The sequence below is a fragment of the Daphnia magna genome, unplaced genomic scaffold (assembly GCF_020631705.1).
Source record: "Daphnia magna isolate NIES unplaced genomic scaffold, ASM2063170v1.1 Dm_contigs120, whole genome shotgun sequence".
Taxonomy (NCBI): domain Eukaryota; kingdom Metazoa; phylum Arthropoda; class Branchiopoda; order Diplostraca; family Daphniidae; genus Daphnia; species Daphnia magna.
In genome coordinates, this window is record NW_025533130.1 from 92339 (window position 1) to 119990 (window position 27652).

A 27652-nucleotide genomic window follows, 5' to 3' on the forward strand; every position below is an offset into this window, starting at 1 on the left:
TCCGTATACATCGTTGCCTAGTCATCAGTGGTGTACAACCATGATAACTCTACAGTTAAACAGATTATGGTTAACTTTATTAGTTACGCTACTTTGCACTCCTTTCATTGATGATGAGTAAACTTGGGACGCGTAAAATAGCAAATTAAAGGAATTTTGAATCGTCAAAACAACAAAACTACTCTAAAAACAACATGTGTGCTTTATTTTCGGGAGCCTTCTGGTGGTAATCAGCTAGTTATAAACCTTGTGCGGGACCATATGGAAAATTCACCCGACTCCCTACTTGGCAAGCCCTTCGGTTACTACTCAGACACGCAGATTGCAGTGAAATTGATAAACTTCAAAAACCGACTGTTCTCACCCAGGATCGAACTGAGGACCTTCAGCGTGTGAGGCCGACGTGATAACCACTACACTATGAGAACACGGCTTTGTACCATAGGATCCTTGTTTTAAAAGGGTTTTACAACCGAATGTATGTTAACAATATAAATAACCACATGAGAACTGTATGCAGAGGATATCTTGTTCCCACCCACGATCGAACTGAGGACCTTCAGCGTGTTAGGCCGACGTGATAACCACTACACTATGGGAACTGAATTTTACGGATCGATTGGTACCAAGTTTAGATTAAGACCACATGGAATAGAACGCCCAACGTGGGGTTCGAACCCACGACCCTGAGATTAAGAGTCTCATGCTCTACCGACTGAGCTAGCCAGGCACATGTTAACGGTTAACGCAAACAGAAACGATCCCAACCATCAATTCAGTATTTCTTCTGTCAAAGGAACGGTGGAGTCCTAAAGAAAATTAACAACTTAAATACATTTTTTTTGTGTGATTCATACGTTTGATTTCCAGCAAGACATGAAACAGCTGCCTCCACATATGGAAAGGAGGTGGGTTAGACCATGATGTATATCGGGAGTAGTAACGGCTGCAGAATCAGTTGAGCTACGCGTGTTAAGCTCCAGAGATAGCGTTTGCGGCTGGTTAGTTGGAATTTGTGAAGAGAGGGAATGAGAGAAAGAAAGCAAAGATTCAAGGGTAAAGGGGGGGGGGCTAAATCGGCTAGACCGAGATATGCGTTACAGCGAAAAAACGGAAATTTTTTCATCATGATAGGATTTCTTTCCATATTAATATTTTAATTTTTTTTTTACGGAAATCGAAAGCTCTTAATGAGAGCTATCGATTGCCATAAAATTCATAATGATGGCACCTTTCGTTTGGATACAATAAATTATTCAATTTTGCCAACTTTGGGGGAGGAGGGGGGATGACGTAGATACACACCCAACTTTTCGTACACCGTTCGGATAATTTTCTTCACTTAAAGTAATATACAATGTACTTTTCGTGATCCTCTTATCACGAGGAACACGATGACACTTAGAAAAACGTCATTAAACATAGTTTTATATTAGGAATAAGCAAATATGTATGGACCAATCGTGAAAGAGCACGACGGCGGCCATCATTTTTTGGCGCCAGTTAAAATTTCGTCTTTTTCCATTGAAAACTAAACGTAAAACACTAAACTATTATTGATTATTAATAATTAATAATTCAGTATTAAGTAAATAACACTAAATGGCATTATTTCAGTAATTATCAGTTCAGTCATTCAGTTCTTCAAATTTCTTGTTGCTAATCATGCAAAACTTAAATATTAAGTAATACACGTAAAACTGCAAATCTGTTTTATTTCCTTAAGCTCTTCCGATAAAAGCATTTTAATCCAAAAGAAAACCAACTGTTGGAGAAAACAACAATTCAATCAATATTAATTAAGTAGTTTTAAGTGGTTAATGAAAATTAAGAATTAGGCACGTTTATAAATAAGGTAAACAATCCGTAAACGGAAACAAATCCTGTAAACATTGTAATACTTGTAATACAAATTTTACACTGAAAATTGAAATACAATCCATGAACGGAAATTCAACATTCAAACTCTGAAAAAAGGAAACATTACTTTATACTTCCGTGAATGGATTCAAATCTGAGTGCCTTCGAACTATTATACTCACATGTACGGAGGAAAGGTGGCGCGATTACTTGCCCATCAGTGAAGGGAAACGAATCCGTTGGTCACCATTCGCGGCATCCGTTTTCATGGAATAACGTACTTGGATCTGAATCCGTTCACGGGTGAAGACTGCGTTGTCTACCCAACCACAAAAGTTTAGCTTTTAAATGTAACCATCGTTTGTTAATTTTTATTACGATTGTTGAATGACGAAATGCGAATACACGTAAGACAATATCTATTTCTTGCCAGCACTATTGCTATTCTTCTCTTTTTGCTCTTCCGCAACTCTTCTGCACCTCAGCATATGAAGATGTTGTCTTGCTTCGGTCACCAGTTTGTCCATTGTGGTTGAATTTTTCCGTGCCCTAATACAAAATAATAAATTTTATTAATGTTTTTTCCATTTCAATTCTACATAGGCGGGTATTTTCAAAATCTAAGACCCCATTCCCAATACTGCAATCGCAAAATTCCCACTTTAATATTGCAATTGGTTGCGTAAAAGGTAGTTTTCCTTTGAAAAGCTATGACTTTTAAATTTTTTTCATATTTTAGACAACATTTGATCTTCATCATTGGAATTGATTGTGTATAAGAAAATTGTTTTTGAAAAATCTGTAACAAACCAGTAATTACCATGCTGAACAGGGAACGGTGCCTAAAATTTTGGAAACACAGTCCTTTGCCAATTGTAGGCAACCACAAAAGTAATGACTGTGTTTCTTATACTTTAACCAACATTCCTTCTTCAACATTGCAATTGATTTTGCATAATAGAGCAGTTGTTTGAAAATATGTTATAAACAACCAATTACAATTCTGAACAGGGAACGGTGACAAAATTTTTGGAAACGCAGTCCTTTGCCAATTGTAGGCAACAACAGAAGCAATGATTTTGTTTCTTATATTTTAACCAACATTCCTTCTTCAACATTGGATTTGATTTGCATAAGAGGGCTGTTGTTTGAAAACATGTTACAAACAACCAATTACAATGCTGAACAGGGAACGGTGCCTAAAATTTTTGAAACGCAGTCCTTTGCCTTTTCTTTCTATTGTTGCCTGAAATAATAGTAATAATACAATACAATGCTAAATTTATAGGCTACATTTCCTTTTAAACATTTCCCTCTAGAATAACTGTTTTAAACCTGTTCAAATAAAAAATAAATTCATGCAACAAAAGGTTAAAAAAAAATATTACTGAATGGCGGTGTAGCGTGCTTCTTCGGCCCGTTTTTCCAGCTCCCTCAGCAAATCTGATGCTTTGTTTTCCGGATACTTTCGATACCGGAGCAATTCTGCCGCTTTTTTTTCTCCATTTCCGCATTCTTCTTCTTCGTTAGTTCCCTTAGTTTTATTTCTATTTCTCTTCCTTCCATATCAATCTTTCTCTTCTTCTCCCTTAGCTCTCTTTCTACATTTTCCTCTTCTTCTTCCATCATTTCTTTGCCAATTTTTATATTTATGGTTTTCCTCTGTTCATTTCTTTCACTTTGTAAATACTCAATCTCTTTTTCCGTTCTTTGTTTCATCTTTTCCTCTTCCTCTTCTATCATCGATTCTTCGGTGCAGTCAGTTATGGTATATTTTCCCCCGGTCTCTAAAAGCGGTATTCGGGATAAAATACTTTCTATGTCTTCCACATTTTCGTCGCCGACAGAAATCGAGAGTGAATCAGACATGTCGTCCAGCAGATTTTGTGCCGCCATGATGTATGAACCATGAACTCTCAAACATTGCGCTGTAAAAATTTCTATTCATTAGCGCCCTCTTTTCTTCTTCGTCAGCAGTATGAAAGTCAATAATTGACCAATAGATGGCCGATGAAAGGAAACGTAAAACCCAAATAAAAGCAGACAAAATAATAATAGAAGTTTTCCAAGAAAAATTACACACGTTTACAAAGAGCACGCCCCGTCCACAGTTAAAAAAACCAAACAAACAGGTAGTATACTATAAAAGAACTGGTTATTGACAAGACAATTGTTTTATGAAATTGGTATCAATCAACCAATTGCAATGTTGAAGAGAGAACGGTAGCAAGAATATTGAAAAACACAGTCCTTTCACAATTGCAGGTCACAACTGAATCAAAGACTTGGTTTATTAAGTTTATAAGCTAAATTTTCCCATTTTACATTGGAATTATTTGTGTATTTTAAAACTGCTCTCAGAAAATTTGTGTCAAACCATTAATTCATAAGTTGAAAAGGGAACGATGCCTTAACTTTTTAAAACACTCTCCTTTGCCAAATGTGGATACAATTTGTAACAAATACTGGATTTACTAAGTCTTAGCCAACATCGATTCTTCAATACGAAATTTATTATGCATGAGAAAATTTCCATTTGAAAATCTGCAACAAACCACCAATTTAATGTTGAATAGGGAACGGTGCCAAGAATTTTTTTAAACGCAGTCCTTTTGCAAATTGCAGGCTATAATACAAGGAAATACTGTGTTTGTTAAGTTTAAGTCAACATTTAGTCTTCAAAATTGGAATTGATTGTGCATATGGAAACTATTCATAAAAATTCTTTAACAAAAAACCAATTCCAATGTTAAAGGGGGAACGGTGCCAAAACATTGAAAATCTGTAACAAAACACCAACGCTTTAAATCTGTGAATGTTATTTCTAGATGAAAAATTGCCTGCATTCCATGTTACACCATTCTAATAATCAATTTAGGTTAATTAAAGGAAATTTTTGATCAAAATCTTTCTAAGTAAACTGTTTTTTGGGATAAGATGTTTCATTGATTGATTGACTGCGTTCCAACTTTTTGATAAAAACCTTTTCTGTGGCACCTTCCAAACAATCGATCAAGGTTTTAAAAATGAAAAGGATCACCATAACGTTGGAACGTAGTTTTTTAAAATTTGAATGACTTTTGCAAAAGAAAGATCTACTGTATAATACTTTTTAAAAATGGAATGGTCCCAAAAATATTGGAACGAAATTCTAAAATTTCATTTATGGATAATTATTGTCAAAAGCTGAAGTGCAAAAGAAACAAAACTTTTTTTATGTTGATTTGAAGATTTTCACAACAAAACTATGTTTTAATTAATTAAGAATGCGGTTTTTCTTCACATCTCTATCTTTTTTATTGTAACTTTTCCTTTTTACGAAACACTCATAGGTTATCGAGGCTTCCATCGCAACATTCTATCCTGTTGCCACACCTCCGTGGGGAATCACACGTCTGGTCTTCAATATTCAAGTAAAGTATTCCCCAACCTCATCCTTCCCCCACCAAATAGTTCTTGGATTAAACCCAGCACCGAAAAACTAACTTCCTTTAAGGGTTCTTCTCAAGTCACTGTGGAAAACAGGTTCCTGTGCGGGTGATGATTCGTTGTCAGGCACGCTCCGAGGCCAAAGACTACGGTAAGGCCGGGAGAATGCAGAGCCTGTGACTTGAGAACAGTCCTTTAATAACGGAGATATAGTGATAGGTGTTAAGGGCCAACAATTTTATAAGTTTTAAGCACTCGGAAACCACATCGAGCAACTGCCTGGGACGGTGTCGTGTGGTGGAACGGTTTCAATTTTACATTTTAATAGGCTTAGTTTAATTTGAAAGTGTTTTAGGAATTTCTTGCGGTGTAATTTTTGTTTCGTTAATTCAAGAGACTAATTTGAAAGTGTTTTCGGATATTTGCGGTGTTCAATATACACTCCCCATTCCCACCTTCTCCAAAATTCGATTGCCTGTTTTAATTACTTTGAATTTGTTGCACATTATTTTATCCTCCAACAGCCCTCCAAAAGCCCTCCACTCAGACTGTCCTATTCAAGAATCGAACATTACCATTATTATCAACAATCAAACAATGGCACCGCGTCGTCAAATGACTGATGCTGAAAAGGCAGAAAAGAATAGGAAGCAAAGAGAGAAAAGAGCGCAAGAAGATCCAGAGATTAGAAAAAAACGTTTGCATGACAATAGAGCCAGGGCACAATATGTGCGCGATGAGAAAAAGCAGCGTCTCGATCAAGAAGTTCAACGTCAAACCCAAGATAAAGTAGACAGGCAAGTGCGTCTAGACGTAGAAGCGCAAAGACGTAAAGAAAACCGAGCTCAAGAGCCAGACGAAATACAACAAGCTAGGCTACAAGAGCAATCATTGCGACAGCAAGCTCTGCGTGAAGAGGAAAGTGAGGAAGAAACGCGTGCAAGGCTAAGAGATCAAGCAACAGGACAGCAAGCTATACGTAACGCAGAAACCGATGGTGAAAGGCGCGTAAGGATGATCGAGGATAACTTGCGCCATTAAGTCCTACGCGCTTAAGAGACAGTAGTAGAGAGGATGTCGCGTTCCATGGCTGACAGATTGCGTCATCAGATGTATCTGGTTGAAGAAACGGAAGAAGAGGCGGAAATACGTAGGGAACTTAACAGGGAGCAAACAGCCAACTACAGAGCGGCAGAGATAGAAGAAGAAAGGGAAGAAAGACGAGAACAGAGTCAATCTCGAATGGAACGTTTGCGAGAAGAGAGAGAGGAAGACGAGGAATTACTTCGTGCCATGAATGCATTGGAACATGCTGAAATTATACCATTGGAAACTGAAGAGGAGAGCACTTTTCGCGAAGAGCTATTGGCTGCCCGCAACCGTGCGGGAGTGCCAAGAACTCTTAGAGCGGCTTGCAAAACATTGGCTTCCGAAGACCGAGTTCCATTGCACGATTGTGGAGAAATGACCGTCAATTGCGGCGAATGTAATGCCAGGCATTTCAAGGGTGAACAACCGACAGACAAGAAATTCACCCAATGCTGCGCAAAAGGAAAGGTGATTCTCCCTCCTCCAAAAGAGTGCCATCAACCGCTGGTTAAACTATTGCAGAATCACCATCCAAAGGCGAAAGCGTTTATGACGAAGATCCGCAATTACAACAGCGCTCACGCTTTTGCTTCGTTGGGAGCCAATATTTCATCTCCCCCAGGGCGTGGACCTTATTGTTTCAGAATCCACGGTCAAGTGTACCACAACACCACACCCGTCGGCCCCAATACGAATAATCCTAGGTATGCGGATCTTTATTTCATGGACGCTGCGCAGGCTGGCGAGTTCAGAGCGCTTTCCACCTCAAACGGAGGATGCTGCAGAAACTTGATGGAGGAATTGGACGCAATGCTCCGAGAAAAGAATCCGTACGCAGCCATTTACAAGATGATGCGTCAAGTGCTTGAAGAAGAGTACCGCCGAGCCCAAGATGAGAATCTACCTCACCAAACAGTAGGAATGATCATCAGCAGTGATCGAAGAAATCTAGATCAGAGACGTTACAACAGCCCGACGACAAACGAGATTGCTGTCATTTTCAAAAGCGCAAACGGTGAGCCGCCAGCGAAGAGAGATATCCGTGGCCATCTCTTCATCCCAGTCAGAGGGAGAACATTCGTTCAGATTGACACACAACAGCCCATGTGCGACCCAATGACTTACCCTTTGCTCTTCCCCAACGGTGACGATGGCTGGCATGTAAACATGCCTTATACCACCACTACACGACGTGAAAGAGAGGAAGCAGCAGCACGGGCAATGGATGTGGATGAAGAGGAAGAGATCGATCTCCCAAGACTTGATGAAATGCTGCGGCCAGAAAATGCACCAGTAGAAGCCTTAGCTGGTGAGGAAGAGCTGGTGGAAGAACCAGAACCGGAACCAGAGGAGCAAATGGATGACGACGATAACGATCCCCATCGATTGAATCGTGGCGAAGGAAGACGAAAAACGATCACGCAGTGCGAATTTTACAGCTTTCTCATGTCGATTCGGGAATATTTCAACAAAGTTTTGGCCGGCGGATCACTCACTCAGCAATGGACGGTCGATTCTTACGTCAAGATTGAAGCCAACCGCGTCAAGTACATCCGCGAACATCAGGTGGAGCTTCACGTGGCTCAATACGACGGTCTCTTGGACTACTTGCATAATCGCGCCGAACGAGAAAACCTTACAGTCGGATCTTATCACGTCCTCCCATCGAGTTTCATCGGAAGCCCAAGGGCGATGAAGCAAGCGTACCAAGATGCAATGGCCATCTGTGGTAAATTCGGCAAGCCAGTATTCTTCCTGACTTTTACCTGCAACCCAAAGTGGAGGGAAATCACGGCCAACATTCCCAGCCATCTGTCGGCATCAGATCGACCCGATATAGTCGCAAGATTCTTCCAGCAAAAGAAAATTGAGTTGGTCAACGACATTGAAAAGCGCCAGGTGCTGGGATTTGCGACTGCACGGATACACGTCATTGAATTTCAGAAGCGTGGATTGCCCCACTGTCACATGCTCATTTATATCGACGAGCGTGACGCCCCTGCTACAGCGGAAGATGTGGATGCAACCATATGCGCGGAAATTCCCGATAGTACAACGCATCCGAGACTGTATAAGAGCGTCATGACCCACATGATTCACGTTCCGTGTGGGTTGATCAACAAAAAATCCCCTTGCATGGACGGGGACAAGTGCTAAAAGGCTTTCCCGAAGCAACATAGCCAAGAAACACTCCTAAACGATAACGGCTACCCCACTTACAGACGAAGAGATACGGGCGTTGTACACCGCTTGAAACGAGGACACACGCATTTCGAAGTTGACAACAGATCGGTCGTTCCTTACAACCCTTGGTTATCCCTCAAGTATGACTCCCACATCAACCTCGAATACTGCGCATCCATCGTCAGCGTAAAGTACATCTTCAAGTACGTCTACAAAGGGTACGATTGCCTGAAAATGGATCAAAAAGTGGGAACGTATCATCTGGCAGAAGGCGAAGAACCAAGGGTGGAGTGGGACGAAATCACGTGCCATCTTGATGCGCGTTACGTCAGCGCGCCGGAAGTCTGTTGGCGAATCTTCAAGTTTACCCTTTCCGACCGTTTGCATGCCATCTATCGCCTGGCCGTCCATTTGCCCCGAGAGCAGCCCGTCTTTTTCCAACCGGGAAACGAAATGCAAGCCGTCATCAATGCCGCTTCGAGAGACACCAACCTTACTGCTTTCTTTAAGTTGAATCGCGTCGACGAGAGCGCACGGCAATATTTCTACAGAGAAATACCTCACCACTACGTTTTCATCAAGAAAACCAATTCGTGGAAGCCTCGCGTGAAACGGGCCAAGATCATCGGTCGTCTATACACGGTTGGCGTTCGACAGGTGGAACGGCATTGCCTTCGTTTGCTTCTCATCAACGTTAAAGGGCCAACAAGCTTTGAAGATTTGCGAACAGTCGACCAGGTTGTCCATCCCACTTTCAAAGCGGCAGCAATAGCACTGAATTTGCTGGAAGACGACACTGCTTGGGCTAGAGCCATGCAAGAAGCGGCAGCATTCCAAATGCCTCTTCAGCTGAGGCAGCTTTTGGTCGACATTTGCCTGTTCTGCAATCCCTCCGACGCTCTGCATCTATTTGAAATCAACCTGAACCATCTGATGGAAGACTACATTAGAAGCGGACACGAAGCCAACGTGGCCAAGAACTTGACGTTGAAATGGATTCAGGACAAGCTACGTCTCCACAATCAGACGATGGAAGATCTCTCCTTGCCTGTCCCGGATTTCCATCTGATTAACCAACTGGTCGAAGCTCAGATGAAAGAGAACAACGAAAACAGTCAAAGAGAAAAGAGACTGATGGGCGAAATGATGTTGGCGCAACTCAACGACGGGCAACGCGCGGCCTTTGATCAAGTCATGACTGCTGTCAACGATGTCAACAACTCACATCCGAGGCAGTATTTCCTGGACGGCCCTGGAGGAACGGGAAAGACCTTTCTCTACAACACCCTCTTCACCGTCCTCCAAGGCCAAGGGAGACAAGTCATCGCAGTAGCTTCCACGGGGATAGCGTCCACTTTGTTACTGGACGGAACAACTTACCATTCGCAGTTCAAGATTTATCCTCCAATAACCGAGACGACACGATCGAAAATCGAAGAAGCTAGCTACAACGCGCAATTGATCAGAAACGCCAGTCTCATAATTTCCGACGAAGCCACCATGAAGACCAACCACGCCCTCGACGCGATCAATCATCTTTTCCAAACTGTCATGAAGAATCGCGTCGATCCCTACGGTGGCAAAGTCCTCTTGCTCGGCGGCGATTTTAGACAGTGCTTGCTCGTTGTGAGACACGGAAACAGGGTCAAAATCATCGAAGCGAACATCACCAATAACGCAACTTGGCCTCTTTTTCGACAGCTTCGATTGGTGCAAAACATGCGCACCGTCGATGGTAGTCAAGATTTCGCTGATTGGCTCATTCAACTGGGAAATGGATCTTTGGCACAAACACCGTGGCTCAATGACCCAGATCTCATCGAAATCCCGCAAGACCTTCTCAATATTCGAACTAACTTAATCGAACACGTCTTTGGCGATCCATCGGATCTCTTAAACGAAGGCGTCAGAGAACAAGTTTGTAACCGTGCTATTCTATGTCCCAAGAATGAAGACTGTCTTAGGATCAACAACAAGATCATTGGCGAGATGCCTGGCGCGTTGAAAGTCTGCAAAAGTATCGACACTATCGATTCAGAGGACCCAGAGGAAATTTCCAACTACCCTCCGGAAATTTTAAATACCTTCAACGTCTCCGGGCTACCTCCGCACCAACTCAAACTGAAAATAGGAGCCATCGTCATTCTTCTCAAGAACATTGACTCGCGACAGGGACTTTGCAACGGCACGAGGCTCATCATCAAGGCGCTCAGCGGTAACCTGATTGTGGCAGAGATCGCGGCCGGGAAACAAAAAGGACACCACGTCTTCCTTCCGCGGATGTCCATGTCTCCCACGGACTCTGACTTGCCCTTCAAACTCAAAAGATTGCAGTTTCCTGTGCTTGTGGCTTTCGCTATGACCATCAACAAGTCACAGGGACAGACTTTTGAGCGAGTAGGCATCTACCTTCCGTAATCCGTTTTCAGCCGGTTCAACGGGCCAACTATACGTCGCTTTCTCGCGTGCAACATCAAGAGAAGGTGTCAAGGTTCAGTGCGAAGAAACAGAGAAACAGGGCAAGCTACTTAGGAATATTCCACAATCCACGGAACAAGATAAGAACAAGGTATTCACGAAAAACATTGTTTTTAAGGAAGTTCTCCTACAAGAATAGCCAGAGCCGAAGAAAAAAAACCTAAAATCACAGCTTATGTGATAACGACAACCACAAAAAAAAAGAGGAACTAAATTCCGCCTCGGTCTACGGACCAAATAAGGAGCACGGGCATGGCCTTGGGGGCAGTTCCCAAGTGCGCTCAACCGTGATTTGTTTTTCTTCCATTGTTTTTTAAGTGTAGGAGAGGTACGACTTGACAATACGTGGATTAAGGGGCTTTAAGTGGATTAAAAACAGGTCCAATTAAATACTAGACTTCACCAATTACCGTCCTGGGACGGGCCGCCGTATACTCCCTTTTGCACCTCTCAAACAACCACCTTGCATTTTGTTCTCAACAGCTCCACTGAAAGCATTCCATCACTTTTAAGAGACCGTTCCCTTTTGCAGCCCTCAAACAACCACTATAACTTTGTGTTCTTGACAGCTCCATTGACTGTGTGCCCCCAACCTTGAGAGACCGTTACCTTTGCTTCCCTCAAATAACCACTGTTACTTTGTGTTCTGGACAGCTCCTTTGACTGTATTCCAATACCCATAAGAGGCCGTTCCCTTTTGCATTCTTTAAAACAAGCACCATCTCATTGTATTCCCACCAGCTACGTTTCCTGTGATCCAACACCTTTCAGAGACTGTTCCCTTCTGAAACCCTAAAACAACCAACAATTCATTGAGTACTTACAACTAATTAAAAGACCGTTCACTTTGGTATCCCATAAAAAAGTACCAATTATTGTGTTTTTCAACAGCTCCGTTGGCTGCAATCCAACACCCTTAAGAGACCGTTCCCTTTTGCATCCCTCAAACAACCACCAATTCCTTGACTTCTTAACAGCCTTTTTTGATGCATTGCAGAACTTTTCAGAGACCATTTCCTTTTGCATCCCTCAAAAACCACCTATTCTTTGTCCTGAACAGCTCAATTGACTGCGTTCCACTACCATTAAGAGACCGTTCCCTTTTGCATCCCTTAAACCAAGCAACAATTCATGGTATTCCCAACAGCTCCACTCACTGCGTTCCAACACTTTTAAGAGACCGTTTCCATTTGCATTCCTCAAACAACCACCACTGCATTTTGTTCTCAACATCTCCACTGACTGTGTTTCAACACTTTGAAGAAACCATTCCCTTTTTCAGTCCTCAAACAACCACTATTACATTGTGTTCTCGACAGCTCTTTTGACTGCTATTCATTAATATTAAGAGACCGTTCCCTTTTGCATCCCTTAATACAAGCACCAATTCATTTTGTTCTCAACAGCTCCATTTACTGCGTTCCAGAACTTTTAATAGACTGTTCCTTTTTGCATCCCTCAAGCAACCACCAATTCATTGAGTACTTACAACTAATTACGAGATCATTCCTTTTTGCGGTTCTAAACGAGTACCAATTCATGGTATTTGGACAGCTCCTTTGACTGCATTCCAACACCATTGAGACTGTTTCCTTTTGCATCCCTCAAACAACCACCTATTCTTTGTGTTCTCAACAGATCCATTTACTGCACTCCAACATACTTGAGAGACCTTTCCCTTTTGCATCCCAACAACCACCAATTCATTGAGTTCTTACAACTCCTTTAGAGATTGTTCTCTCTTGCATCCTTTAAACAAGCACCAATTCATGTTTTCTTAATATGTTTATTGACTTCGTTCCAACAACCTTTAGACACCATTTCCTTTTTCATCCCTCAAAGAACCACCATTGCATTTTTTTTCTTTACAGCTCAATTGACTGCGTTCCAACACCATTAAGAGATTGTTCCCTTTTGTTCCAGTGCGCGCGCTTCCATCGGTTCGAGAGGGTTCACGTAACTTTTGTCTGCCTGGAAAAAGGTTGACTGTCTGGAAAAAGGTCAACCACCTGAAAAGGATTCGAACTGCCGCCGTTTAGGCTTCACATTTTTCTTTGGAATTCACGCGGACAGGGTGCGTAAAAGGACGGACGTAGGAAAACGGCGGGCAGGGCGAGACCAGCGGGAATGGCGGAAACAAATAACAGGTTTGAAACGACGGGCAGAGGACAAGCATCGTCTACTACTTCTATTAATGCGCAAAGGGTATTTGTGGGAGGGATTTGTTTGTGTATCTGTCTGTCTGTTTTTCCGGGGAACTATCGTTGTGCGCGCGCTACTATTGACATTTTTTTCTTGACAGCTCAATTAACTGCGTTCCAACACCATTAAGAGAGTGTTCCCTTTTTTCCAGTGCGCTTGCTTCCATTGGTTCGAAAGGGTTCACGTAACTTTTGCTGCCTGGAAAAAGGTCGACTACCTGGAAAAAGGTCGACTACTTGAAAAGGGTTCGAACTGCCACCAGCTAGGCTTAATCTCTTTCTTTCCAATTTCCGCGGACAGGGCGGGTAAAATGACGAACTGGGGAAAACAGGGCAAGATCCGCGGGCAGAGCGAGATCCGCGGGCAGGGCGAGATCCGCGGGCAGGGCGGAAACAACGGACAGGTTGGAGACGACGGGCAGGGGACGGGCATTGGTAAAGCACAAAAACTGCAAGTAAAGGACCAAGTAAGGAGCATGGCCTTGGAGGCAGTTCCCAAGTGCGCTCAACCGTGATTTGTTTTACCTCAATGGTTTGTTACGTGTATGAGTGGTACGACATGACAATGCGTGGATTAAGGGGCTTAAAGTGGATTAATAAATTGTAAGTAGATTAAGAGGATACAATGGATCATTAAGTTGGTAAGAAGATTAAGTTTCTTTACGTGGATTCAGCGGCTTAACATGGATTAAAGGACCTTTAATTGGATTAATAAGTTGAAAGTAGACTAAGGGGCTTTACGTGGATTCAACAGCTTAACATGGATTAAGAAGTTTTAAGTGGATTAAGGGGCTTTAAGTGGATTAAGGGGCTTAAGGAAAGGTCCGACTAAATACTAGACTTCACCTATTACCGTCCTGGGACGGGCCGCCGTATACTAGTCTCCTATCTTTATAAAAGCGAATGGGGTATTTGTGGGCGGGATTTGTTTGTGTATTTGTCTGTGTGTTTGTCCGAGAAATTTTGTGTAGGCGCACGCTGCCATTGGTTGCAGGCGAGTCACGTGATTTTTGCTGTAGCCAATCACAACCCTGCATTCCGCAATTAAATTTACACGTCTTTTCCAACATGGCCGACATCATACTTACATTTTTCTACGCCGTCTACCATTACTATTCTTTAATTTGAAGCAATAAAATATGCAATAACAAACTGTAATAGACTGTTTAATTGCTTCCTTCAACTCAAGCCACCAATTTATTGTCTTCTCATCAGCTCCATTCACTGCATTCCAGCAACCTTGAGTGACCGTTCCCTTTTGCATCCCTCAAAAATCCACACAATCTTTGTTTTCATAACATCTACATTGAATGCATTCCAACACATTTCAGAGACTGTTGCCTTTTTCATCCCTCAAACAACCACTACTGCAATTTTGTTCCCAACAGCTCCACTGACTGCATTCCAACATTTTTAAGAGACCGTTCCCTTTTGCATCCCTCAAACAACCACATATTCTTTGTTTTTTTTACAGCTTCATTGACTGCATTCCAATTAATTTCATAAACGGTTGCCTTTTGCACCCCTCAAAAACCTTTTTTGCATTTTGTTCTCAACTGCTCCACTGACTGCGTTCCAACACTTTTATGAGACCGTTCCCTTTTGCATCCCTCAAATAAGCCCCCATTCATTTTGTTTTCACCAGCTCCTTTGACTGTGTTCCAACAATCTTCAGAGACTGTTCCCTTTTGCATCCCTCAAACAGCCACCAATTCATTGTGTTGTTCACAGATTCCTTGACTGCATTCCAACACCTTTGACTGACCGTTCCCTTTTGCATCACTCCACAATCACACATTCTTTATGTTCTCAACAGCTCCTTTGACTGCTTTCCAGCACCCTAAAGAGACCGTTTCCATTTGCATCCCTGAAACAAGCCTCAATTCATTGTGTTTTCACCAGCTCCATTGACTGTATCAAACACTTTAAGAGACCGTTCCCTTTTGCAGCCCTCAAACAACCACTATTAATTATGTTTTCACCAGCTCCATTGACTGTGTTCCAACAATCTTCAGAGACCGTTTCCTTTTGCAGCACTCAAACAACCACTATTGCTTACTGTTCTCAACAGCTCCACTGACTGTGTTCCAACACTTTTAAGAGACCGTTCCCTTTTCCACCCCTCAAACAACCACCACTGCATTTTTTTCTCAACAGCTCCCCTGACTGCGTTCCAACACTATTAAGAGACCGTTTTCTTTTGCTGCTCTCAAACAGCCACTATTAACAGCTCAATTAACTGCGTTCCAGCACTTTTTAGAGACCGTTCCCTTTTGAATCCCTCAAACAAGCCCAAATTCTTTGTGTTTTCAATAGTTCCTTTGACTGCTTTCCAATACTCTTTACAGACCGTTCCCTTTTGCAGCCTTCAAACAACCACTGTTGCATTCTGTTCCCAACAGCTCCCCTGACTGTGTTCCAACACTTTTTAGAGACCGTTCACTTTTGCATCCCTTTAACCAATCACCAATTCATTGTATTCCAACCAGTTCCATTGACTGCATTCCAACACCTTTCATAGACTGTTCCCTTCTGCTTCCCTCAAACAAGCATCAATTCATTGAGTACTAACAACTGATTAAGACACCGTTCCCTTTTGCACCCCTCAAACAACCACATAATCTTTGTTTTCTTAACATCTCCTTTGACTGCATTCCAACAAATTTCAGAGTCCGTTCCCTTTTGCACCCCTCAAACAACCACTATTAATTTGTGTTTTGGACAGCTCCTTTGACTGCGTTCCAACAAGATTAAGAGACCGTTCCCTTTAGCATCCCTCAAACAACCACCAATTCATTGTATTATGATTAGCTCCATTGTCTGCATTCCAACACCTTTGAGAGACCGTTTCCTTTTGCTTCCCTGAAAGAACCAACATTACTATGTATTCCTAACAGCTCCCTTGACTGCTTTTCACCACCTTTCAGAGACCGTTCCCTTTTGCATCCCTCAAACAAACACCAATTCATTGTATTCTGATTAGCTCCATTGACTGCATTCCAACACCATTGAGAGACCATTCCCTTTTGCATCCTTCAAACAAGCCCCAATTATTTTGTTTTCACCAGCTGCATTGACTGTGTTCCAACAATCTTCAGAGACTGTTCCCTTTTGCATCTCTTAAACAACCACCAATTGATTTTGTTGTTGACAGCTTTGACTGCGTTTCAACACCAATCAGAGACTGTTCCCTTTTTCATCCCTCAACAATCACACATTCTTTATGTTCTCAACAGCTCCATTGACTGCTTTCCAGCACCCTTAATAGACCGTTCCCATTTGCATCCCTCAAACAATCTTCAATTTATTGTGATTTCACCAGCTCCATTATCTGTATCCAACACCATTGAGAGACCGTTCCCTTTTGCATCCCTCAAACAAGCCCCAACTCATTTTGTTTTCACCAGCTCCATTGACTGTGTTCCAACAATCTTCAGAGACCGTTCCCTTTTGCATCCCACAAACAACCACCTATTCTTTGGGTTTTCAACAGCTGCATTGACTGTGTTCCAACACTTTTAAGAGACCGTTCCCTTTTGAATCCCTCAAACAAGCCCCAATTTATTGTGTTTTTGTTAGAACGGCAAACTACGCCATCTAGCAGTCAAGAGGGCAACTTCCTCTCCTGACTGTTTAGCAGCATCTCTCTCCCGAACAGATTGTAAGTGCTATAAGACAGATATTGTGTGACATACTTGAAGTAGTTTAAATAAACGACCAGAGTTGATTGCATATACAGTACCCACCTAAAGTATCCGCACACCCGAGAGAACCTTATGGGAAAACGCTGTTTTTGCTTTGTTCCCCCGGCTATAGTTTTCATTCAATGCGAATGAAAATTTTTTGCCAGGTTCTCTAGGGTAGTGCAAATTATAGTAACTTTTTGAAGATTTTTTTGTTTGCGGGAAGGGTTGGTTTTTGTCCAAGGCAAAAGTATCCGGACAGCCGAGAGGGCTATATGTAACTGAGGCTACTTTAAGTGGCTCGTGTTACTAAAGGGAATGGGCTAGGGAAACTTAAACGGTCTTTAAAAAAAGATTTGCGTTACCTCTATCACACATTAAAATATTTATGCTGTAGGATTTTTTTTGTCAATTTAAAACCTACCCTTAAACTTATTTCCGTAAAACTACTCGTTTTTCGGCATCAAACACGGTTGCCAGTTTACGATAATTATTAATTTTTTCCCTTTTTTGAGAAACACAAAAAGACCAATTCGGTTGCATCTTCTCTCACCAGAGGCGCTATAAATATTTTAATGTTGTGATTATGTAGACGAAATAGTTGTGCCGAGACGTTTGAAAAAGTAATTATCCGGTCTTCTTATTTTGATTTTCATGTGAAATCGAAATGGCAGACTTTATTCCAATACTGGACATTGAAACGATGATTAGGAGGAAGCAGTTTGCACATAAGTATTTAAGTTTTGAAGAAATATTGATCCATTCTATATTTGTTGACGAACAACGCTTCTGGTATGTTGAATTTTTTACTTTAATATGTATGTTAGAACGATTCCTGAAACATTCTTTGCGTTTATAGCCTCAGCAGTACAGGAGAGATTAGTTTGCACTCTGGTAGCCACGGAAAAAGTGTCAAGAACTCAGTTGCTGTATGGAGTTGCATTATGGTTGATCGTGGGCCCAATGTTATGAAGAAACTGAACTCTAGGCTCGATACCAGCCAGTATAAAGAATTGCTAGGCCTTCATGTGCTCCCGTACTGTAATGACAGAACAGTTGTCCATGATTATTTCCCCGTTCACACTGCTAAGTCAGTAAGTGAGTTTATCACTCGTAGTGGTATGAAAGTGATAGAAGATTGGCCCAGAAAATCTGGAGATCTTATGCCTTTGGAGACTGTATATAGGCAAATGATCAAGAAACTTTCTGGAACTTTAGTTTTTAATGAACATGATTTGTGGTGTGAACTGCATAAATGTTGGAATGTTATGGATCGTGAAGCTTACCTGATTGAAACAATTTATACTCTTCCTAAACGATTAGTTAAAGTTGTAAAAGCCGAAGGAGGCTGGTCGAATGATTCTTAGTTGTATGAGCAAACTCACATGAATACAATTAACTTAATCAGTGCGGATTCAAATTTATTTCTTTCAGTAGTGGGTGTGACCACCTTTCGCGGCAATGACAGCTTTACATCTCTTATTCATCGAAAAGATATACTTTTTGAGAATTTTTTGGGGTATGCCATTCCATGCCTCTTGAACCTTCTCCCACATCTTATCTGGTGACGTCCTGGTACTTTTCATTATTTTTGAATCTAATTAGTCCCACATAGCTTCGATAGGGTTAAGATCAGGGCTTTGTGGCGGCCAAATCATTCTTATAACATCACCTGTAACAAAAATTAAACCATAATAATAAGAGATGTAACGAACGTACTATACCCAAAATTATACCCGATTTTTCTTTCTTTTCCAAATAATTTCTGCAGAATTTGGAAGCATGTTTGGGGTCGTTGTCTTCTTGAAAAACGAATCCCTTCCCAATTAGGCGTTTTCCCTCCGGTAGTGCAGTACGGACTAAGATGTTATGATAAACCTTTTGATCCATAATTCCTACTATTCGCTTCAAAAGCGTGACACCACTAGTAGAAATCCCTCCCCAAACCATAATACTTCCACCACCGTGTTTTACTGTAGGCGTTAGACACTCTTTGATGAATCTTTCCCCTGGCATCCTACGAACGAATACTCGTCTTTTACTTCCGAACAATTCAAACTTAGATTCATCCGTAAAGAGAACCTTCGCCCATTTACTTTTGGACCACTTCACATGTTTTCTAGCAAAGGCTAGTCTTTTCTTGACGTTGCGAAGGCTAAGTAAAGGTTTCCTGGCGGCTACTCTTCCATGAAGACTCGACGATAGCAATGATCTTCTACACACGGTATTTGAAACAGGGAATTGACGACCAGCGTTGAATTCTTCCGTTAAAATGGGTACACATTTTCGACGATCTCTTATAGAGCACAACCTTAAATAACGACTGTCAGATGGAGATAACGCTGGCGGACGACCACTTCTTGGTAGACTTGAAACACTATTTGTTTTTTTAAAACGAGCGATCGTATCAAACACTGTGGAACATTTGAAGCCAGTTAGTTTACTAATTTGGCGAATTGAGTGTTTTACCTTATGGTAACCAATGATTTCCCATCTTTCTTCAGCTGACAATTCTTTTTTTTTTCCACCAGTCATAGTTTCAGTGTTCGCGGGTAGAAATAATAAAGTAGACTGGCAAAAATTTCATAATCCTTTTGTATTCTTTTTCAACTATAAGAAAAATATTTAAATTAGAACCAAAAAGATTTTTTGGAAAATTTTCTGTTTGCGCGCCCCCCCCCCTCCATCACAACCTGAAAGCGCCTCTGGTGAGAGAAGATGCAACCGAATTGGTCCTTTGGTGTTTCTCAAAAAAGGGGGAAAATTAATAATTATCGTAAACTGGCAACCGTGTTTGATGCCGAAAAACGAGTAGTTTTACGGAAATAAGTTTAAGGGTAGGTTTTAAATTGACAAAAAAAATCCTACAGTATAAATATTTTAATGTGTGATAGAGGTAACGCAGATCTTTTTTTTAAGACCGTTTAAGTTTCCCTAGCCCATTCCCTTTAGTAACACGAGCCACTTAAAGTAGCCTCAGTTACATATAGCCCTCTCGGCTGTCCGGATACTTTTGCCTTGGACAAAAACCAACCCTTCCCACAAACAAAAAAATCTTCAAAAAGTTACTATAATTTGCACTACCCTAGAGAACCTGGCAAAAAATTTTCATTCGCATTGAATGAAAACTATAGCCGGGGGAACAAACCAAAAACAGCGTTTTCCCATAAGGTTCTCTCGGGTGTGCGGATACTTTAGGTGGGTACTGTATATTGTATCAGTTTATTTAAACTTCACAGGTTATGGGCCCAGAGTTACGTAACTCAAAGTATGTCTAACGAATCCATTACCGAGAGACGAGAGTTTGCTCGTTTCAACGGAATTAACTTTCCACAATTTCGCTATGCCATCATGCTCAAGCTTAAGGTGCTGAGACTAGAGAACATTGTCTTAGGCACTGAACCCAGGCCTCATCAGGTAACAAAAAGTGCCCTCGTGTTAAATATCAAACTTTGTGTTTCCAGTGTGGCCAGTCGAACCATGCTCATGTGGCCTGTTCAACTAAGCCGGTGTTGCTCCGAATTTAAAAACTGATTGTAAGGCACATGTTAATTTAACGGTGCAGTCAGAATGCGAGTCTCAGGTCACTAATGTGAATGAGCAAAAACTGATCGTAAGGCACATGTTAATTTAACTGTGCAGTCAGAATGCAAGTCTCAGGTCACTAATGTGAATGAGCAAAAACTGATTGTAAGGCACATGTTAATTTAAAGGTGCAGTCAGAATGCGAGTCTCAGGTCACTAATGTGAATGAGCAAAAACTGATCGTAAGGCACATGTTAATTTAACTGTGCAGTCAGAATGCAAGTCTCAGGTCACTAATGTGAATGAGCAAAAACTGATTGTAAGGCACATGATTAATTAACTGTGCAGTCAGACTGTCTGTCTCAAGTCACTTGTGTGAATGAGCAACACTGATTTTAAAGCACGTGTTAATCTAACTGTGCACAGACAATTCTTTTTTGTGGCTTGTGATTAAGCAGAAGCAGTGGTTAGGCACTGTGTGCATCTGGAAAACAAGTCAGCATCCTATTCTAAATTTTTAAGGAAAAGAAGGGAGAAAAGCAAATTAATCTGACATCTATCCTGTCTACAGGTGCTGGGTCCAACGGTGCAGGGAGTAGCCCCAGTTACTAATCAAGCTGAGATTGAAACTTGGGTGAATAAAGATCTGCAAGCCCAACAATTGATCTATTTTAACATCGAGCCGACCTACCAAAGCTCTATCGAAGGATCTGTTACTGCCCAGGAAATGTGGCAAAGGCTACTGGCTGAGTTTGCTGATGTTGCAGCATCTAATGTCCGATCGCTTCTCGGTAAATTCCACAGCTACAGGATGAATCCAGACCATAAGGTCACTACCCATGTCAATGTCTTCAGGCAGATGGCAGAGGAGCTTAGAGGCGTGGGACAGCCACAGACTGTTGATATGATCGTGTCAAAAATCATCCAAACTCTACCCCCAAGTTATGTTGTGTTCGAGACAATGTGGAGTGGTCTACCAGTGGCTGATCAGACCATGGCCAATCTCACAGCCAAACTATCGGAAGAGGAAAGAAAGCTGAATGATAGAAGTAACGGGATTATAAGTCCCCAAGATGTGGCTTTCTTTGCCACACTCCCGCTTAGACTGAAGTCTGCGGCTGAAAATGCGTTGGCAACGCGGTCGGACAATAACAGTAAAGATCAAAGTTTACAGTATGAATATCGAAATTCCAATTATCGAGGCAAACCATCGAATTTTAATCCCTACTATCGTGGCGGCAGTAGAGGTAGTGGAAATAATGGTAGAGACTATCGCGACGGCAACAGAGCCGGCAACTCGAGTCAATCCAGTCGTGGGGTCTGCTGGTCGTGTGGCAAGCCTGGTCACAGAAATTACAACTGTCCAGACAAGAAACAGGCTGACCAGAAGGAGGCTCGTGGTGCCACTCATAACAAGAATCGCGATTTTGACCCTGAATCGAACAAGAAAACCTTCGCCGGTTTGACGTCACTGTGTCATCTAGTACGCCGACCCGAGTACATCTACGCTGACTCTGGCGCCACTCATCCCATGATGAGCAACCGGTCTTATTTTGAAAATCTTCGTGATATACCTCCGGGCTCTTGGACGGTGAATGGTGTTGGCAACACAATTCTTCACGCAACCGGCATTGGGACTGTTCCGATTCACTCCTACGTCAATGGAAAAGTCTTGGAGGGCGAATTAAAAGAAGTTCTCTACGTCCCTGAACTGGGTGTAAACCTTTACTCGATCGGTCGTGCGGCCGACATGGGTATTAATGTAAACTTTAGCGGTGACGACGTGGAGTTTACGAAGGATGGTGCTGGAATAATGGTCGGTCAAAAGCTGGGAAAGTCACTTTATCATTTGAAAATTGTCCCAAAGCTCATTGATCACGAAGAAGAAACTGCTAATGCTGCTGCCCATGGTGAAATTTCTCTTCGTCTTGCACATCTCCGTCTTGTCCATCTCAACGACCAAACCATCATAAGACAAAACCGAATTGGTGCTGTTAAAGGACTTGATGTCTCAACAAAAAGATGTAAAACCGACTGTGTATGTGAAGGATGCGCACTTGGGAAGATGATGCGTTCTCCATTCCCACCTGGTAGAACCAGAGCGACAGAAGCTGGTGGTATCATTCACACGGACGTTGGATTTGTCTCTATTCCCACCACAAGAGGTGAAATATGCTACACAATCTTCAAAGACGATTACTCTGGATGGACGTCAGTCAAATTGATGAAAAGAAAATCTGAAGCTGCTGGCCATCTTCTTAATTTCATTGCCTTTGTCGAAACCTCGACTGGAAACAAAGTGAAAATTGTGAGAAGTGATCAAGGCACTGAACTCGCAGCAATTATTTGAAGACTAGACTGGAAGAACATGGCATTGTCCATCAAACGTCATGCAGATACACTCCACAACAGAATGGTGTGGCGGAAAGGATGAATAGGACTGGGATGGAGGCAGTCCGGAGCATAATCTATACACGCTCAAACAAAATCACCAACATGTTTGAACAAGCTCCTAGGTCTGTGCTGGAGCTGTGGGGAGATTTTTTGATCGGCGTGGTGTACGTTCTCAACCGTGTCATCTCCTCCACCTCCACAAAAACGCCATACGAACTGTTCTTCGGCACCAAGCCAGATCTGAGTAATTTGCGAGTGATTGGTTGCCGAGCTTATCCCCACACACCTGATCCAGTTAGAAAAAGTCTGGACCCAAAATCGAAGCCATGCTGGTTTGTCGGTTATGGCGATGGTCAAAAAGGATGGATTCTATGGAATCCGGCTACACGGGAGTATACCACAAGTCTTAGTGTCCGTTTCGACGAAACGCTCCTTATCACTGATGTTCTAGAGTCAAAAACAAATCAAACGAACATGTCTCTACAGAACTTTGAACCGTTCCACATTGTATCTACAATACTCGGACTGGATGACGAGGGTGTAAATCCCTCACTAGACCAAGTCAATGCTCCTGCCGTGACACCAAGCACGATCAACCGTGAAATCGGCGTCATTGAGCCGAACGATGACCTGGACTGTAGCGAAGAAGACGACACTGATGATCAAATATCGTTCGTAACGGTCGAAGAATTATCTGAAATTGGACAGATCGATGACTGGGTTCTGGGTCATAGCCCGTCTGGTGTTTTTCAAGAAGCTGACCATGATGTGAATTCTGAAGCCGAACCAATGGAAGTCGATGATCAAGCGCCAGTGTCACCTGGACATATTCCTGCACCACCAGCCGTGAATCCTGTCGAGCTAATTCAAAGTCTACCTGGGGAGGAGCCACTGATACTTGGCAGATGGCGCGATGGTCGATCAAGCAGAGCACCTCAATATAGTGCGAGGTACAATGAGTACAAAAGAAGTCTGGCGGATAAAGCTAATATGGTGCTTCTCGATGAGTTTCGTACTAACGAATTAGTTCTCGTTGCCGAGCCATTTGAGCCTCAGAGTTATAATCAAGCAGTAGCGTCTGATTGTCCTGAAAAGTGGATGGCGGCATTCAAAGAGGAATTTGACTCTCTGGAGAAAAACAACACCTGGAAGCTAGTTGAAAAACTGCCGCCCGGATACACTGCTATCAACTGCAAATGGATTGGAAAAATTTAACCAGGTTACGAAGGTGTGCCGGAGAGATACAAGGGACGTCTTGTAGCTATTGGTTGCCGTCAAAAGTTTGGCCGTGACTACGACGAGGTGTTCTCTCCTGTCGCTCATCAAGAAGCTGTCAAAGCAACACTCGCTGAGGTTGCGTCCCGTGGCTTGTATGCCAAACAAATCGACATCAAAACGGCGTTCTTGTATTCAGAACTGGACAAGAAAATCTTCATGAAACAACCTCAGGGCTTCCTTAAAAAGGGGAAAGAATCATGGGTATGCGAGCTGCAAAAATCAATTTACGGTCTTAAACAAGCGCCCCGCCTTTGGTATCAACTGCTGGACCGAGTTCTTGGAACCTTCTCACACAAAGGCAAGCACTTGGTGAAATCCAATGCTGATAAATGTGTCTACGTGCTCAGAGATCAAAACTTCATTTTAATTGTTTTGGCCCATGTGGATGATCTATTTATGGCAGCAACAACAACGGAAGCCCTGGATGCACTTGCCAAGCATGTGTTTGAGCAATTTGGAGGACGAACTGTCCCCCCCCACTCGTTTTCTAGGCACGGATATTACGAGAGACCTAATCAACAAGAAATCCACTTAAGCCAGCAGCACATGGTCGTGAAGTTGATCGACCGATTTGGTATGGGAAATTTGTCTCCTAAATCCGTCCCTGCTGACCCATCCAAAAAGCTGAAACGGAGCAGGCTTGCATCAGACTCGTCGAATTTCCCGTATCGAGAGGCGGTAGGAGCCCTTCTCTATCTTGCAATCTCCACCAGACCTGACATCTCCTATGCTGTTGGACAAGTAGCGAAACACTGTCAAAAACCGGACTTGTCACACTGGGAAGCCGTAGAACAAATCTTTGCATACTTGATTGCCACGCACAACTATGGACTTTGGCTTGGCGGCGATGAAGAGAACGTCATTATGGGATACTGCGACGCGGACTTTGCTGGCGATATCAATGACCGAACATCCACTTCTGGAAATATCTTCTTCTTTCATGGAGGGCCAGTGGCCTGGAGCAGTAAGAAACAGAAATGTGTTGCGCTGTCCACCACCGAGGCGGAATACGTGTCGGCCAGCGAAGCGACAAAAACAGCTGTGTGGCTGAGAACCCTACACAACGACTTCACTGGAATTAACTTCAAAGTTCCGCTTTTCTGCGACAATCAAGGTGCTGTGCGACTAGTTTGCAACCCGGAGTTACATCCACGGACAAAACATGTTGACAACCGTTATCATTTTGTTCGCAAAATGGATGAAGACGGACTCATCGAGGTATTGTTCGTGAAATCTGAGAACCAATTGGCCGATATCTTTACCAAGCCCCTCCCAAGGATTCCATTTGAGAAAAACAGAGAAAAGATTAGTGTAGGTAAAAAGGAATAACGTTTTTTTCACGAGTCCTTCTTTGTCTATTTTTTGATACCGTGTTTGAGGGAAAGTGTCTAATGGCAAACTCGTTAATCATGCTATAATCGGTTGTCTCTATTTTTCTCCCCACATATTCTCTCCATGCTGATGTTATGTTTGAGGGAGAGATTTCAAACCCCTTATCCCGTTTATACTATTTCTTGTTTCATATGTATGTCGTGTTTTAGGGAAAGTGTTAGAACGGCAAACTACGCCATCTAGCAGTCAAGAGGGCAACTTCCTCTCCTGACTGCTTAGCAGCATCTCTCTCCCGAACAGATTGTAAGTACTATAAGACAGATATTGTGTGACATACTTGAAGTAGTTTAAATAAACGACCACAGTTAATTGCATATATATTGTGTCAGTTTATTTAAACTTCACAGTTTTCAATAGCTCCATTGAGTGCTTTCCAACACTCTTAAGAGACCGTTCCCTTTTGCACCCTTTCAAACAACCACCACTTCATTTTGTTCTCAACAGCTCCACTGACTGCGTTCCAACACTTTTAAGAGACCGTTCCCTTTTGCAGTTCTCAGACCAAAGCTATTGGATACTGTTCTCAACAGCTCCCCTGACTGCGTTCCAACCAAATTAAGAGACCGTTCCCTTTTGATTCCCTCAAACAACCAACATTACAATGTATTACTAACAGCTCTCTTGACTGCTTTTCACCACCCTTCAGAGACCGTTCCCTTTTGCATGCCTCAAACAACCACCAATTCATTGTATTATGATTAGCTCCATTGACTGCATTCCAACACCATTGAGAGACCGTTCCCTTTTGCATCCTTTAAACAAGCCCCAATTCATTTTGTTGTTGCCAGCTTTGACTGTGTTTCAACACCCTTCAGAGACCGTTCACTTTTGTATCCCTCAAACAACAACATATTCTTTGGTTTTTAAACAACTCCATTGACTGCATACCAACACCTTTCAGAGACCGTTCCCTTTTGCATCCCTCAAACAACAACCTAATCTTTGAGTTTTCAAAAGACCCATTGACTGCGTCCCAACCCTTTTGAGAGACTCTTCCCTTCTTCAGCCCTCAAACAACAACCATTGCCTTGGGTTGTCAATAGCACCATTGTCTGCGTTCCAGCACTTTTCAGGGACCGTTCCCTTTTGAATCCCTCAAACAAGCCCCAATTTATTGTGGTTTTAATAGCTCCATTGAGTGCTTTCCAACACTCTTAAGAGACCGTTCCCTTTTGCACCCTTTCAAACAACCACCACTTCATTTTGTTCTCAACAGCTCCTCTGACTGCGTTCCAACAATCTTCAGAGACCGTTCCCTTTTGCATCCCTCAAATAACCACCAATTCATTTTGTTGTTGACAGCCTTTTTGACTGTGTTTCAAAACCCTTCAGAGCCCGTACCCTTAAGCATCCCTCAAACAACCAGCAATTTTTATTTTCCATTTTTTTTTTCCAATTTTTCAACAATCTTTGGTTTCCCAACAGCCCCATTGGCTGTGTTCCAGCACTTTTCAGAGACCGTTCCCTTTTGCATTCCTCAAACAACAGTTATTGGATACTGTTCTCAGCAGCTCCCCTGACTGCGTTCCAACACTTTTAAGAGACTGTTCCCTTTTGCACCCTTCAAACAACCACCACTGCATTAAGTTCTCAACAGCTCCAGTGACTGCGTTCCAACACTTTTAAGAGACCGTTCCCTTTTGCAGTCCTCAAACAACAGCTATTGGATCCTGTTCTCAACAGCTCCACTCACTGCGTTCCAACACTTTTAAGAGACTGTTCCCTTATGCAGCCCTCAACAACTATTGCTTACTTTTCCAACAACTCCACTAACTGCGTTCCAACACTTTTAAGAGACTGTTCCCTTATGCAGCCCTCAACATCTATTGCTTACTTTTCCAACAACTCCACTAACTGCGTTCCAACACTTTTAAGAGACTGTTCCCTTTTGCAGCCCTCAAACAACCACTATTGCATACTGTTCTCAACAGATCCACTGACTGCGTTCTCACACTTTTAAGAGACTGTTCCCTTTTGCAGCCCTCAAACCACAGCTATTGGATACTGTTCTCAACAGCTCCTCTGACTGCGTTCCTACACTTTAAAGAGACCCTTCCCTTTTGCAGCCCTCAAACAACCACTAATTCATTGGGTTCTCAACAGCCCCATTGACTGTTTTCTCACACTTTTGAGAGACCG

The 27652-nt window shown here is 42.4% G+C and overlaps 3 protein-coding genes and 2 non-coding genes across 5 annotated transcripts; 3 read left to right on the top strand and 2 right to left on the bottom strand.

Annotated features, from left to right (window-relative positions):
* Positions 1–355: 355 nt before the first annotated feature.
* On the bottom strand, positions 356–428 carry Trnav-cac. The gene has a single exon. It is a non-coding gene; the product is annotated as a tRNA-Val (tRNA).
* Positions 429–657: 229 nt separating this feature from the next.
* Trnak-cuu lies at positions 658–730 on the bottom strand. Its single transcript has one exon. It is a non-coding gene; the product is annotated as a tRNA-Lys (tRNA).
* Positions 731–5886: 5156 nt separating this feature from the next.
* On the top strand, positions 5887–9334 carry LOC123466843. Its single transcript, XM_045166974.1, is given in 3 exon segments — positions 5887–8528; positions 8601–9204; positions 9263–9334. Coding segments are annotated over 3 exon segments (3318 nt in total).
* Positions 9335–9375: 41 nt separating this feature from the next.
* On the top strand, positions 9376–10980 carry LOC123466844 (ATP-dependent DNA helicase PIF1-like). The gene has a single exon (XM_045166975.1). It carries the CDS (start codon positions 9376–9378, stop codon positions 10978–10980), a length of 1605 nt encoding a protein of 534 aa, XP_045022910.1.
* A 10328-nt stretch (positions 10981–21308) lies between these two features.
* Positions 21309–25696, top strand: LOC116936156. The gene is made up of 4 exons (XM_045166981.1): positions 21309–21609; positions 21656–21749; positions 23371–23937; positions 25663–25696. The coding sequence occupies exons 1-4, from the start codon at positions 21309–21311 to the stop codon at positions 25694–25696; spliced, it is 996 nt and encodes a 331-aa protein (XP_045022916.1).
* Positions 25697–27652: the final 1956 nt, after the last annotated feature.